Genomic DNA, 15,345 nt, shown 5'->3' with positions numbered 1-15,345 from the left:
GCATTAGCACCTATTTCCTATTTCTGTCTTGTTTCCTTCCGAGGATGAGTTTGGAGCCTGATGCTGGAGCGAGGAGCGCAGCCACCGCGTCCAGCTGAGCTGCGTTAGAGAGAGAGAGACCCCACACAGGAGAGCGGCTGCAGATGCCTTGTGTTGAGTTGTTTTCAAGACACTTTGACAATTTCGGTAGCTTGCTGGTGTGGATGCTGCCCTACTTGCGGCTCGGACCTGGCAGAGGTTTTGGAGAAGTCACCTCGGGGCCAGGCGCAGCAGACACGGGGCAGTTGGGCACCCGGCCTTCGGCAGCAGGCGGGAGGCGAAGGGCAGGGGCTGTGGTTTCAGCTGGGGCTGGCGCTGCCTCCAAGCACCCGTGCGCTTCCTTGTGGGCCAGGAACTGCGTCGCCGCGCGGGCTCGCTCATGCGTGCGTGTGCGGCCGCGTCTGTGCCGCGCGGGGAGGCTGCGCTCGGCGTTCACGAGGGAGAGAAGGGGCAGAAACGCTCAATTTGTGAGTTTGCTTTTAAAAACCAAACGTGCAACCAACCCGTGAGCCATCATGGGCGTACCTGGGAGTACCGAGGGGATTTAAAGGACGAGGGGAAGCAAAGCAAACAGGAAAATGTTTGTGGAAGCGTTTTTGGGCTCGAGGGGTGAGAAAGTATGGTTGAGAGGCTTTGATGGTGAACGTCAGCATCCCAAGCCTGTGTCTCAGGGTCTTGGGGTGCCCACTGCACCCCAGCTGTGTGGCCACCTGCACAGGTCCGTGCCCTGCCCCTTTCTCCGTGCAGAGCAGCCGGGCAGGCTTGTGTGACCGTCCCTCCTCCCATCTTCACCACCACAACTCTGCTTCGCGAGCTCGGCAGGGAAATCCTCGTCTGTGACTGTCAATAACATTACCACATTCTCTTTGTACAGTTGCTGGTGAGAAGAGGGTGCCAGTGATGCCCGGATCGCCCGTGGAAGTGAAGATTCAATCCAGATCCTCTCCTCCCAACATGCCGCCGCTGCCCCCCGTCAACCCCGGCGGCCCCCGACCCGTGTCCTTCACCCCAGCTGCACGTAAGACGCCAGTAACTCTGCTTGTCCATGAGATTAAATCCAGCAAGGAGGGAACTTGGCTTGTAGAAGTCACTGGTGGGGTTTCAGCTGCTTGCCAGGGCCGCTAGCCAGCATGGCGAGCGTTGGCAGTGCCGGTGGTGGTAATGGAGCAAGGGCTGGGGGCATCCTGCTGCTTCGCTGCTTACACAGGACGTGTGATGGGGTCTGTAATGTTCCCCCAGCACCTGCCAGCTCCTCCCTTGGCCCCAGTGCTGCTGCAGTCGCTTCAAGTCACTCTCCTTGCAGGTGCAGCCCTGATTTCGGCAGTAAACTCCTTAAGAAATTGAAGTCTTTTATCAGGTTGGCTTCAAAGGAGCCAAGAGCTGGGCTTTTCTCTGTATCTTTGGAGGAGTTAATTCCCACTCTGCTGTATCTTGCTTTGCAGACAGCATTTCTGCAGCTGAGATTAGAAAGTTTTCGTCTTTTAATTTCCCAGCCTCAGAAATTCCTTGCTGTCCGTCCCAATTCTCTTTTTCTCCCTGTTTGCTTCATAATCTTTCCTGTTAAGCTGCAGCTCATCCTTGCCCTGCCCAGCCGCAGAGCAGCCTCATGCCAGCAGCTTCCTTCACCTAGCTTGTTGCTTGGAGGTGGCTTCCCCAAACAGCCTTTTCTCACACCCTAGAAAGAACACAAGCTCTTTTTTCCCCCTTATACAACATTTAAGCCATCATCTTTCAGAAGCATTATTCCAGAGCAAAGCCATTTTACTTAACATTTGGGCTTGAAATTATCTTACCCCGACAAGTGGCACATACACATTTTTCAGGCTCTGCCTGCCTTTTGTTCCCCGTGCTGACAGTCTCCCTAGCTGGTTCTGTGTTGCTTTGCTATCCACGGTGGTGTCTGGGATATCTCACAGTTTCATGTTGGCAGGGGATTTCGCAGATTTACAATTCAGCCTCTCTTTCAGGACGCTCACTAATGTATTGAGTGATGCTGGCAATAACGCTAATCACTGGGTTATCCCGCCAGACACGTTGTCCCCATCTTTATACACTGAGGGTTTTTTAATGGCTCTCCTTTTGCGAAGGCAGAAAAAGACCATTAGCAAAGTGACAGAAATTAATTTTTCCAATAAGGTTGTTTGACACACTGCTAAGGTCCAAGTAGCCTGAATCTGCTGATTCCAGATGACTTAATTGCCTCTTTTCAGGAGAGATGAGAGCTGCAACCTGTAATGAAGTTTACTCCTGCTTTTTAACTTCTCAGCTGTGCCTGAGGGTCTTGGTCAGAGCCAGGCTGTGTGAACCCTGCCCTGCAAAAGCCCACAGCGTGGGTAAGCGAGGAGGAGCACGGTAGAGGAAGGCTTTGCCTTCATGCAGGCAGCGAATCAGTAACAGAAGGCTTGGAAAAACAAGGAAAGTCTTAGGCTGTTCAGTACCTAAAGCAGGATTTAATGGTGTCGCCCTAGGCGATGACTTTTCCGTTCCTCCTCACACCTGTAATTCCACCAGGGTCTGTGTTCTGTCTCCCCAGCCTGCTCTCGCTTGCTTCAGCTCTGCTTTCTCATCTGGAGCCCAGGACCTGGTAAGGCTCCGTGGTCTGTGGCTGAGCAGATCCTGGAGATAGGCAGGATCAGATAACTGCCAGCTGCTCTGCGGTAATCCAGTTTGCAAGAGGGTCAGACAGGGTGAGCCTAAAAATGCTGAGAGCAGTTACTGGAGCTGCGTCCATCCAAAGACAGCCCCGGCTCGCTGGGCTGCCACAGCAGCGCCCAAATTCATCAACTGCTGCCCCCTGCCCTGGGCAGCCCCTGCAGCCCCTGCTCCCCCCGCCTCATGCAGAGCCGCCCGTGCTCTCCTCCTCCTTCCTGTGAAAGAAAAGAGGAAGAGAAATAGAGAATGGGGCAAAGCGCCTCAGCCGCAGGCTTCAGAGGGCACAGAGCTGAGCCCGCCTCTGCTTGAGAGGAGCTCCTCCTGGGTGGCTTTGCCCCACGTTTATAACGTTTGTATCATGAATTAAATGCTCATTATGAGTATTTGTCCGTTCAAACCAGCTCAGTGCTTGCTGGTACACCCCTTACTGCTAATCCCGTGGGTGTGTGCGGTGTCTCTGCGGGACATCTCTGCTCCTTTACTGGCTCGGGGCTGCCGGTGTGGGCAAGAAGTTCCCAAGTGGCATTGATCCGTAGCAAAAGGCGTGAGCTCATTTTGCCTTTACACCTCTGTCCTCACAATCTGAAACGAGAACTTACCTTCACTTCATCGTCCCTGTGCGTGCAAAGGGACATGTCTTCGTTATGCCCCCAAAAAGCCTTTCACCCCTTGGTTAGCACGAGCCAGCTTTGAAGGTCTCTTCAGCCTTATCTTTCCCTTGGATCTTAACTGACTGTGGTTCATCTTCCCCGGGCTCACCACGGCAGGTCCAGGTGCGTGGAGCCTGCACACCCTCGGCGTGCCCCAGGGCGGTTTAACTGCTCGGGTACGTCCCGTATTTTTCTCTGAAAACCCCTAACCGGCGGTGTTCTTCGGAGGAGCCAAGAAGCAATCTTTGTGAGGCTGCGGTGGGAGTTTTTGCATCTCTCACGTGCTGTGAAACTTCAGGAGCAGCACACGCCTTCCCCCGCCCGGGCATGCCAGGGTGCGAGGGCAGAGCATTGGCTCTGGTGTCCTTCAGCGCTCGCCTTCACAAAGTTTTTGGGTCTGGGCTTTTAAGGATAACCCAGTGCGTCAGCTAAAACTCTATTTAGATGGTGTACTTTTCACCTCTAAAATTCTGGGTTTGTGTGGAGTTGGGCCCCAAGCGCACAGCTGCTCTCCACCGTTTCCCAGACACGACTTCAGATTGCACAACGGCAGCGTGGGGATGTCAACAATTTATTCTAATCCCTCGCGGACTTCCCAAACTTCCCCAACCGAAGGCTGTTTCAACATGCTTTCTGCTTAGAGGAGGCGAAGGCGCAGATGGGACCAGGTTGGGAAAACAAGCGTGTTTGTGAAACACCCTGCGAGGCGCCGGGGAGGCACGCGGCTGGGCGCACGGGCAGGAGGAGCCCCTCAGGACGTGCCGCCAGCCCCCCGCAGCACCTGAGCTCCGGTGCCCGTCGGCAGGTCCCGGGCTGCAGCGAGCACTGCGGGCTGCCCGTAAACGACGTGGCCGGGAGGGATGGTTGGATCGGTTGGGGTGTTGCTGGTGACCATCCCCGTCCTCTTAAACAGCAGCCCTTGGGGACGTGCCCACCTCACGCCGATAACGCTTTTGTCTCTGCCTTGCAGTGCCCAACGGGATAAACCATTCCCCCCCGACGCTCAATGGGGCACCGTCCCCTCCCCAGCGGTTCGGCAACGGCCCTGCCTCCTCCTCCTCCTCCTCCCTGACGAACCAGCAGCTCCCCGCCACCTGCGGCGCCCGGCAGCTCAGCAAGCTGAAGCGCTTCCTCACCACCCTCCAGCAGTTCGGCAACGACATTTCTCCGGAGATCGGGGAGAAGGTCCGGACCCTCGTCCTGGCCTTGGTGGTAAGCACGGCCAAGCACAGCCCCGCGGAGCCACACGGTGGCCGGGGGGGCTTTGCTGTGGCAAAAGCATCGTAGCAGTGGGATCCTGGCAGCCGCCACGTGCCGGCGTTGCACAACCCCGTGTGTCTTTACAAGCACGGCTCCGCAGTGTTTATGCTTTCTGGTAAACTCGCTGACTTTTAATTCTTGTCTTCAGTGGGTTTCAAAAGCTACTTGGCCGGTTGTGTTGCTTTGACATGAGCCCGGCTGCAGCTGAACCTAAGGAAACCTAAAAGATTTTGGACTGAACTTGATTACAAAAGCCGCATGTCTGGGGCTTTTTGCCATCCTTGCTGGAAGCTGTGGCTGTGCTGTGCTTCCTGGTTAGCTGTTGGGGGTGAAACTTCCACACAGGTCAGAGGAGACTGCAGTTTTCTGCTAGGGAAACATTTAATTCCTTGCACCCTATAAGCCCAGAGTAGGAGGGATTTACGACTTCTGGAAAATTGGTAGTTGGAAGTTGAAAGCTGCTCTGTCTGAGAGCACCTCTGACTGCAGACCAATGCTTGTGCACCCGCTGTGGGTAACTGGTGGGCCTGTCATGCCCAGGGCCCCATCCTATTTCCTGCAGCTCCGCAGCACGTTGTGGGGGCGTTGAAAGCACATCTTTCTGAGGGGAAGGAGGATGCTGAATTTTGGGGCTTCCGGAAATGCCATGTGGGGGTAGTGTCTGTGTCTGCTCCTTTCCAAAAGTCCAGTTCTAAGTCTGGAGTGTGTGGAGAGCCTCCTGATGCTTCGAGCATTTCAGTTCTGATACGTGGTGCTGAGCCCAGTGTATTTAATGGGCTTTTTTCCTCATTATGGGCTGTCCCGCACAGCTTAGCCCAGCCCCACCAGCACTGCAGTGTGAACCATTGCCGAGGTCTGTAGGAGATGGGGAACGTGCTATTGCAGCTGGAGGCCTCTTCTGATACTCTGCTGCTTCGCCTGCACTAACAAAGAAATTGGTGGCTGTGCAAACTGTCATTCGGTCATACTCGTGTTTAGGACAGTCTGAGGGTGCAAAGGCAGAAAGGGGCTTGGTAAATAACAGCTCTGTGCGGCTTTTGCCCTTGGATTTGCAATAGCTGAGGCTATAGAGCATGCACAAGCAGTATGTGTATAGCCTCCTGCCCCTTTGCGTCTTTGGAGAGCTGAAAGCATCCTTCAGAAAAGAAAAGAATGGGTCTGGCTGCAGGATTGTATCTAAGACTTGCAGATTCACAAATTCACTGCTAGCAGTGGCTGTGCAGTCTCTGTGCGAGCCTAGCCAAGGCCCTGGAGCACAGCACCATGCCACCTGCCCAGCTGCACCATCACCCAGCACAGCTCCTGAGCTGGTTTCTGCTTTTTGGCAGGCTTGCTCTTGAGGCTCAGTGCACAGCAAATGGGGCTGGACTGCAGGCACAGAGTATTTCTGCTTCCCAGATTGGCATGGGCAGAACAAATGCGAGGCTGGATGCAGCCTCGGGTTTTTACAGAACTTGAGCACTGGATGCAAAATGCTGCCTCGGAAAGCAGGCAGGCCTGTATATCTCCGTGGGTGTAAGGTAGTAGCTTCGCTTACCACTTTGGAAAGGAAATTAAAAGCTGTTCAGGTTCCCTGCTCATCCTTCTCACCCCTGACAGCAATTACTGCTGCAGGGACGAGCTCTGTAGGTGCAGCGTATCCAATGCTGCTTGTCCAGGGAGCGCACAGCCTAAACAGCCTTGGGGGAGCCCGTGCTGCTGGGGTGACCAGCAGGCTGGCGGTCACTTTGTGGGTGGCAGATAGGTGAGATGAGCTGAGCTGAAAGGGGGGAAGGAAGGAAGGGGGAAGGAGAGCAGCTCAGAGCAGCTGGAGCCACCGCCTGGCTCCCCTGGCTTGCCCCAGGCCACCTGGGCAGGATGCAGGAGGTGGCAGCTGGGTCCCGCTGCCTCCAGAGTAGGTCCCTGCCTCCCACCCCAGAGCTGGGAGCACCTGGCTGCGTGCCACGTTCACGCCTTGCCTGGTGTGGTAGATCTCCCTGCTTTCTGCTCCGTTGACCTGAGTCTTTTTGGCTGTGCTAGGCGGGATCCGATACAAACGTTGTCAGTCCTGTCACGGCAGATGCAGTCTCCCTTCCAGTTCTGTTCATTTTGAGCTGTTTCCCAAGTGTCTAAAAATAAGAGCAAATTGTCATTTCATTTCTTAATTTCTTTTCTCAGAACTCAACGGTGACAATTGAGGAATTTCACTGCAAGCTGCAAGAGGCGACGAACTTCCCCCTCAGGCCATTTGTGATCCCCTTTCTGAAGGTGACAGTGAGCTGATGGGGCTTGCTAACAATTTGTGTGTTGGTCTGTGCTACTTGGCAGCGTGTCACTAGTAGCAAAGCTCTCATTTCAAGCACCAGAACAATTTTGTTGAAGTCCAAGACAGACTGTGCAGACCATAGCGATCGCCATGTGCGACTGGCTCACGGAGAGCTAACGTTGTAATGAGTGCCACGTATGTCTGCGTGCGTGTCAGGGATAAGTGAGACAAACCAAGCTCTGTGCTGCACCTTCTCATCCAATAATCTGATTTGAAAGTGCTCAGATCTAGAATATTTGGGGTGTTGGCACAGGGGGTGTGCCTGGAGCAGCTCGGTGCTGTGAGATCACACAGGTAGATCTGCACGGCGCAGGCAGCCCAGGAGGGAAGGCACTGAACGGGGGCCCAGGCTTCACCTTTTATTGCTCGCGGGGGTTTTGTGCACGGAGCAAATGCCCGTGCAGCCCACGTGAAGCAGAGCCCTGCCTGTTTTCCAGGCCAACCTCCCTCTGCTCCAGCGCGAGCTGCTGCACTGCGCCCGGGCTGCCAAGCAGACGCCGTCCCAGTACCTGGCGCAGCACGAGCACATCCTGCTGAACACCACCACCGCCTCCCCAGCTGACTCCTCCGAGCTGCTGATCGAGGTGAACGGCAACGGGAAGAGGCACAGCCCGGACAGGTAAGAAGAGCCTGTACCACTGCCAAGTTCCTGAAGATGTGAGTTTTGACAGCAGCAAAGGTGAAACAAAATTTGTAGCGGCGTCCAGGGCCAAACTGTAAGATCTTAACAGCTATGTGAATGAGAAGTGCTGGCTGTCCATGGCTGTAGCTTCTCCTCACAGTACTCCTGCACTGAGAGCTCAGCTGGGGATCCTTTCTGAGGGCTTTCAGGCAGATTCTGTCCCAGAGGGACTAGTTCAGTAGATGGTCACTGAAATACCTGGGCTGGAAAGGCGGAGAGCGGCGGCACTGTCAGTGCTAGGAGGGATACGGCTCATTTTCACTACTTTTATTCCAAGAAAAAGTTGTTATGTAATTATGTGGAGCACACATCAAACTTATAAAAACTGTGAAATCTTAATTTGGTCATGCTTGGAAAGATGAATCACAACACTCAGGCATTCTGAACTTTTTTTTTAACGAGGTCATTTCGTGGATTTGTTCCCAAGTTGAGCGTGTTTGGTTTAGCTCCCTGCTTTTACCCCCCAGTAAAACCATCGTTGCCCCAATTCTGCATCTCTCCCTTTCTGAGCACGTTGATGTGGCGCTAACGAATCCTGTCTGTCGGTGTGCTTGCAGAAGAGAAGACAACAGCTTCGAGAGAGAGACGCTGCCGACGGAGCCCCCGGCCAAGCGGGTGTGCACCATCAGCCCCGCGCCACGGCACAGCCCGGCCCTCAGCATCCCCCTGATGAACCCCGGCGGGCAGTTCCACCCCACCCCGCCGCCCCTCCAGCACTACACCTTGGAAGACATCGCCACCTCCCACCTCTACAGAGACCCCAGCAAGATGCTGGAGCACAGGGAGATTCGGGACAGGCACAGCAGCCTCGGTGAGAGGGTCTGACGGGCTTCAGGTTGTAGGAGCTGTGAGGTCCAGCAGTGGAGCTGAGGAGTCTGTCCCTAGTTAGCCCCTGTTCAGCCACTCACACCTAAAGCTGGGTAATTCCAGGCACGCCAGATCAGAGTAGGGAATTCAGAGAAAACCTCTAGCATTGAAAGGTTTGAAACATGAAGGTTGAGAGGCAGAGCGGGTATTTCCCTCTGTCTGTATAAAGGATGGATCCACCGAGGATGAGGAGGAAGGACCTGGTGTTTGTGTTGAGCGTAGCCAACCCAGCAGGCAAAGATGATGGCCATGGGAACAGAACGGAACTTTTCAGAGGTGACTCAGCCAGGAGCTGTGTGAGGCCTGGAGAGAACCGAGCTTGACCCCCTCCTCTGTCCCCAGCCCTGGTGCGGGTGTGTAGGTGAGCTCTGTTTCCAACAGGGCAGCCTGAATCACGAGCTCTGAGCTCCTGCAGCTTTATAAAAAGGCAACTGCCCTCCCAAGCGAGTCAGGTCCAGACCAGTGAGGGGACTGTGGCACTTCTGAGATGGTGACACAAGCAGGGGTACAAGCAGCAGTACGCAATTAGCCTTGTCTTTGAGAAGTGTTTGAAATCACAGCTCTGTTTGTTGCTTCAGGGCCACGTTACCTCCCCAGCTCTGAAAGCACTTGGTCCATCTAACCGCTGTTGTGGCTGTGGTTTGTTGCAGGTTTGAATGGAGGGTACCAGGACGAGCTGGTGGACCACCGCTTAACAGAGAGAGAGTGGGCTGATGAGTGGAAGCATCTGGATCATGTAAGGAGCACTGGGAGCTGTGGGAAGCTCTGTGGGACACAACCCAGCACTCACCTGCCCCAATCTGTGATTTTCTTCTTGTTGGCACCATGTCCAGGCTTTCCGAGTAGATGAACAAGCCACCACAGGAAGGTCGATGGTGGGGAGGGCAGATAGGAGCAGTAGCAGTGTCCTGGTATTTTCTTCTGCCCGTGGGCAGTGGAAGCCAAACCCAGCCTGGACTCAGAGCTTGAGCGGGGGAGTTTCTCCTTTAGAGCACGGCTGTCAGAGCAACCAAGCCCAACCTTGTCCCTATAAAGGTCTTTTCTGCAGCTGCCCAGGCCAGCACTGTTCCAACAAGCATGCAGATGTGTTATGTGCAGCAAGTATATGGAATTTGCGGAATAACCAACCCCATCATTATTTTTTAAAAGCTTTTTTTCCTGGGTTGCCAGCCTTTTGTGGGTCACAGCTGGCCATGGACAAGAGTTGGTACTTCTGGCAGACCCTGTGCAGAGCCTGTTGTTCTGCACTGAGCAAGGCTGCTGGTCCAAGCTCTTCACTGGAGCATTTTCCCTACAGAGAGGGGATTGAAATTCAGCTTTGATCATAAATGCAGAGGGTCCCTGTGCTTGCTTATACCCAAAAGCTGATGTTTTGTGTGGGTGTCAAGCCCCATAGCTAAATGTGGTGAGTTGGGATGTGGCTGTAGAGAGCTGGTACCAAGCCCAATTCCTCTAGGTCAGAGACAGAGGTGTCATAAAAGTCACAAAAACCTGTCCCCCAGCCAAGAGTTCGTTGCATGGACACACTATGCCCTTAGAGAACAGTTTGTTCTCACCTCCACCTTCAGGAGCAGGGCCCTAAAGGTGTTCAGCCACACCTGATGGTGACCAAAGCCCAATGGTGCGGGTGTCACCACCTCCCTCCCAGCTTGTGCTGTGTCCAGGCTCACCTGCACTCCGTGTGTGGGTACGGGACCCGCCTCAGCTGCCTGCTCGGGCCCTGCTCCCTCTGCAGCGCTGCGCTCAGACCCCAATCCTCTGCATGGACCTTCCACCTCCCCAGCACAACCCCCCGGGTACCTCCAGCGAGAAATCCCGGAGCAGCCCTCGTCGGCAGGCAATAAAACTGAAAGCTGGTCCTTCCCCGCAGGCGCTGAACTGCATCATGGAGATGGTGGAGAAGACGAGGCGCTCCATGGCGGTGCTGCGGCGCTGCCAGGAGGCGGACCGGGAGGAGCTCAACTACTGGAAGAGGCGCTGCAGCGAGACGGCCGAGACGCGCAAGGCGGGCGGCGAGCTGGTCTCCAGGCAGCACAGCCCCAGCAGCTCCGACTCCATCAGCAGCGGTAAGTCCCGCCTCTGGCTAGCGTTTCTTAATACCTGCTGTGCAGAAAAAAAAAAAAAATGTGTGCGAAATTTTAATTTCCAAAGATTCCATTTTAATTGTGAACTTTTTAATTTACCAAAAAAGAAAAAAAAAAAGCTAATGATTTCTTCTTTCCAGCATGGTGACCAAATGCTGGCTCTAAAACTCTTTAGACTGATAATGAGTTGTTAAATAGAACATACTGAAAAGATCAGCTTGACTTCCCTTAACAAAATTATAGGGAAAAACTCACGCTGGTAAATCACTTTCTGTGATAATTCATCTATCATCATGGCAATTTTGAGCATTACCTTGTAGATGAAAAGCTGCCATTACTCTCCCCAGTCAAGAACACAATTTTCATTGGAACCCAAAGTATTTTTGACCTTGAAGAATTAAAAAATAAATAAATCTTGATCAGTGCGTAACTGTTCTCAAAGCTTTGAAGAGAGACGAGTCATTGACCGTGTGGCAGCTCCTGGGTGAGCTCCTGGAGCCAGCGCTTGCTGAAGTGTGAAGGCATCTTTTGGCAGCAGCTTCTGCTGGTGCCAGGAGAGCGTCTTCCTCGGCTGGGTTTGGTCAGCAGGTGCAGCTCGACACCAGGATCCTCCAAGGCTGAGAACCCAGCTGGGCAGGAAAAGTTGTTGGTTTCCTTCCTCTTTTGCTTCCAGCCTGTCTTGCATAAAGGATTTTAAAGGGCAGGACCTGCTAATTCTGAAAATGCTGAAGGCTGGTGTAAGAGCTACTACTACCTCTAGTTCAAGTTATAAATGCTTTTTTTTTTTTTCCTATCATGAGTCAATTAACTTCATTGCAACTGAGGTCTCTTCCAACCTAGAAATTCTGTGATTCTGTGAATATTTTTTCCCCTCCAATAGGCAAGAGCTTTTTACCCTTCACAAAATCCAAGCTCGACGTGCTGATTTTATGCATTTGGTTGGGAATTCTAATCTCCATCCAAAAGCATTTGCTGCAAGTGCTGGAAAAAAAACTCATTCATTCAATAATGAAAATACATGTTTTCTCACAGTAATAATAAATGTCAAACTCAAAACGTCAATTTGGTGTAACACAAACAAGTTGGGTAAGTTACATAAAGAGAGCGAGCGAATCTTCCTGCATGTCAAAAGAGCACCCAAATTTGGGTCCAGCTTAGATTTAGCTGCAATTGAACAAGTTTTGGTAGTTCTCAGGCAGTGAGAATGAGTATTTCATAGGAAAACAATAACAAGTACACGAGCAAAAGCAACTAAAATAGAATATGTTAATGAGCATTTGCTGTTTGCAGCTTTAAATCTTAATTTACCCTTAGGGTTTTAGCTCAGTTTGATTTCAGTCATAGCACTTCTAAACAGAAGCAACAGGGAGGATTGTGTATGTGGAAACTTCAGTGTGGGAGCAAGTGCATAAATGGAAGGAAGAATAAATTAAAAAAAAAAAAATCCTGCTTCTAAATCAGCCCTTGCCCTGCTTCGGGAATATCATGCAGATCTGAATTTCAGATTTGAAATTGTGAATGGCTTTTAAAGTTTCACCGAACGGAGGTAACTTAATTTTTGGTTAAAAATAAATAAATTCTGCAATAGCTTGACGGCTTCTTTTAGAACAATTTTAGAACTGTGAAGAGCGCAGAGGACGGGAGAAGCGTGCAGAGCTTGAGGTCAGGGAGATGAGCCCAAGCACGCTGGGCTCCATCTGATTGCTGAGGGTAGGGACTGAAGGAGCAGGGCCAGCCCCTGGCCCTCCAGCACCTGGGTGCAGCACAGCCCGTATACTTACAGCCCTGTGCTGCTGAAGGTGGCACCATTTCTGGTTTTATCGGGAGCCTTGTTGATGTTTTCTCCCTTCCTGGGAACCCAGAGCCAATTCCCAAACTCTGTCGCTGTTGCGAGAAGGTGCAGCTAAATGTCAGGAAGCTTCCCCGGACACACTGCAGACTGCCACGGGCTTAAATAACCTCACAGCCCTTGACATGAATCAGCTTTCGTTCTGCCAGTGCCATCTGACCCTTCAGAAAGTTCCTCTGAAGTGTTAAATAAAGGGATGTGGATAGAAGACAGTGCAAGGTTTCTGTGTTTAGATCCTCGTGTGAGCGTCCCCATCTGTCAGGTTGGCTCCCTGGGTGCTGGGGAATGTATACACCTCTCAGTGCCAGAGAGCTCGCAGGACGCTTTGTCCATCCACCCGAGTCTTTGAATTGCCCCTGGGAATGGAAAGTGCTGCCTTTAATGTAAACTGCTGCTCCTATAGATTGATGTTCCAAGCCAGTGGGCAGTGCAGATGTTTGATGGCACGGGTTTATAAGTATTGCTTCTTGTTATAAAGTACCGGGAGATGGAAATGGGTTGTACTGCATCATAAATTATGCAGGGCGCTAATTAAATGTTGTAATTTATCATCTAAGTGTTTGATGAATGGCCCTAACTGTAGGAATCCTTTGTTTCAAGTTTTAGCCTGTTAACCCGACCCTGCCTGGCCGCTGTCTGTGCCAGGTCCCCAGACAGAGCCGGGCATTCCCCAGCCACCCCGCGGCCGGCAGTGGGCTGGGATGAGGCTCTGCCAACCTCTCCCCTGTCCCCTGTCCCAACAGATTCGTTGCGGGAGTTCAGCAGCAGGTCGGGAACGGGCTACGTCACCGAGGAGATATGGAAAAAAGCTGGTAAGTGTTTGTTAGGAACCTTGGCAGGGGCCGCTGCCAGATCCCTTGAGGTAAACACAGATGCTGCACGTTGCTCCGCAGCGACTGGAGAAGCCCAGCTGCAGGAAAGCCCCGGGATGTGCACATCTGGCTGCCCGCACCCCCGGCCCCGGCTTTGCCGAGGGTGCTCCTGCCTACGGTGTCAGCGGGGAGCCTGCGGGGCTGAGCCTGGCTCTGCTGCTGGTGGGAGCAGCCGCGGCAGCGGCACCAACCGAGCCCCGTGTCCCCCACCCACGGGTGTCCCAAGTCAAGAGGGGCCGTGGCACCGCAGCTCCGTGCCCCCGTCCTGCCCAGGCTGGCATCGCCCCGAGGCTCGGGCAGGCTGCTGAGGCTGCTGTTCCCTTCCAGAAGAAGCCGTGAACGAGGTGAAGCGCCAGGCCATGTCGGAGGTGCAGAAGGCTGTGGCGGAGGCCGAGCAGAAGGCCTTCGAGATGATCGCCTCCGAGAGGGCGCGCATGGAGCAGACCATTGCGGACGCCAAGCGCCAGGCTACTGAGGACGCTTTCCTTGTGATCAACGAACAGGAGGAGTCTACGGAGGTACGGTGCCAGGGCTGGCCCAGCTGCGGGGACGTCCCCAGCGGGGAGTTTCAGGGACTCACCAAGGCCCTGGGTCCTGCCCAGGGGTGGCCTGGAGCCTGCAGGTCCCCCATCCCTTTTCCCTTTTAGAAGCCTCTCTCTGGTCAGTAACTAAAAGGATGCATTGATACTGTAAAAAAAAAAAAAAAAGAAAACTTGAGGTTGTATTTTATTGGCAGAGGAATCAGCCTAAACTGATTCCCCTCTGGAAGAGCCCTCGGGTGCAGTGTGGTTGTGTGAGGGCCCAGCTGGGCACCGTCAGCTGGACACGGGGCAGCCACCAGGGATTTCTGTGCATTTGGAGAGCAAAGAGAAAAGGGTGCTGGTGGGTACGGCTTTAAAACAGTGCAGGGTAGAAACTGGGTCCCACGAGAGGTCAGAATTACTCATTTCTTGATGGTCTGTAATCACACCCTGCCTTGGTGCTGACCAGCGCGGTGGGTACGTGCTGCCTTGGACCTTGTCAGTTTGTGAGCTCACAAAACACGTGCCCAGGCAGCATGAGTTAGCTGCTCTCCAGAAACAGGCCCTGCAGTGCTCTTGCTCCTCTGATCCCATGAGATCAGAGAGAAACCTGTGTGTGGGACGGCTGTCCCTGCCCTGCAGAGGGCTGGTGACACCTAACAAGGTTTTTGCATCTCAGGAAAGAAGGGAGGGCTCCTGGTTTGTCATAGCCAGCGACACCTGCTGAGTGGGTGTCTCAGGGAATTCCTTTCCACCCCTCAGTCATTAATTATCACTCTCGCTGTCCTTTAACTGGAAACACATTTCATTAAGTTTTGGAGATCTCAGCTGCACTGAGCACAAATTGCTCGGTTAATTCCTGCGCTGCGATGTCATGGCCACTTGTGGCTGCCTTACTGCTTTCATTTCTCTGCACAAATGCTTTGGGCTTTGTTTCTGCTGACCAAAAATCTGATGGGAGTGAGGGCTTCGTGTCGCTTCAGGCCACGTGGGCAGTGAGTCTGGATCCCTTCTCCTGCGGGGCCTGGGACGCTCTGGGCACCCCATGCAGCAGGAGCCATGTAAGCATCAGGTGTTATTGCAGCAGTGGGCATGCTGTGAGACTTCCCCTGAAATCACTGCAGGACAGATGCGGCAGTCAGTAAACACATGAGGGGAGTGGGTGGAACTGCTGGGGAAGGAATGAGATAAGCAATGAGCTTTCTGTAGGGGAATACCAGGGGAGCGTCCTCCTGTCTGTGCGTCCCCCTCGCGGTGCTGCTGCACAGGGGGTGGGAGCAGTGCAGGACCTTGGGAGTCGAGTGAGCACCCCGTGAACCCCACACCCCTGGCCTGTTTCCCTAAGGGCCCTGCTCACAGGCTGGCGTGTTCTGGCATGCCGGGGAACCTTGGGAATATGTCTGAAGCTGCTGCTCCAAGTGCAAACAGCCGCACAGCGCTGGCCCAGCTCTCCCAGTTACTGTAGGCTCCTGTGGGGCCTCTCTTGGTTGCGAGTCCTGCTTCTCCCAGCAGCTGCTCGCTCCCGACCAGCTCGCTTGGGCTCTTCGGCAGCCCCAAAGTCGCC

At 53.5% G+C, this 15,345-nt stretch overlaps 1 protein-coding gene across 6 annotated transcripts in view; it reads left to right on the top strand.

Annotated features, from left to right (window-relative positions):
- CBFA2T2 (CBFA2/RUNX1 partner transcriptional co-repressor 2) overlaps positions 1-15,345 on the top strand; it is a 58,368-nt gene that overhangs the window by 39,629 nt on the left and 3,394 nt on the right. For 4 of the 6 annotated variants that reach the window (XM_027472912.3, XM_038166128.2, XM_038166131.2 and 1 more), the window contains exons 2-10: positions 914-1,057; positions 4,312-4,553; positions 6,759-6,848; positions 7,344-7,525; positions 8,146-8,399; positions 9,106-9,191; positions 10,326-10,521; positions 13,132-13,200; positions 13,588-13,778. In XM_027472912.3, the coding sequence (XP_027328713.2) occupies positions 914-1,057; positions 4,312-4,553; positions 6,759-6,848; positions 7,344-7,525; positions 8,146-8,399; positions 9,106-9,191; positions 10,326-10,521; positions 13,132-13,200; positions 13,588-13,778 (1,454 nt within the window). Of the gene's footprint in view, positions 1-484; positions 507-913; positions 1,058-4,311; positions 4,554-6,758; positions 6,849-7,343; positions 7,526-8,145; positions 8,400-9,105; positions 9,192-10,325; positions 10,522-13,131; positions 13,201-13,587; positions 13,779-15,345 lie in introns of those variants that run through there. The other 2 variants (XM_038166129.2, XM_072026271.1) reach the window with 2 other exon arrangements.

The sequence above is a fragment of the Anas platyrhynchos genome, chromosome 21, assembly GCF_047663525.1.
Source record: "Anas platyrhynchos isolate ZD024472 breed Pekin duck chromosome 21, IASCAAS_PekinDuck_T2T, whole genome shotgun sequence".
NCBI lineage: Eukaryota > Metazoa > Chordata > Aves > Anseriformes > Anatidae > Anas > Anas platyrhynchos.
This window is presented reverse-complemented; position numbering and strand designations above follow the sequence as displayed.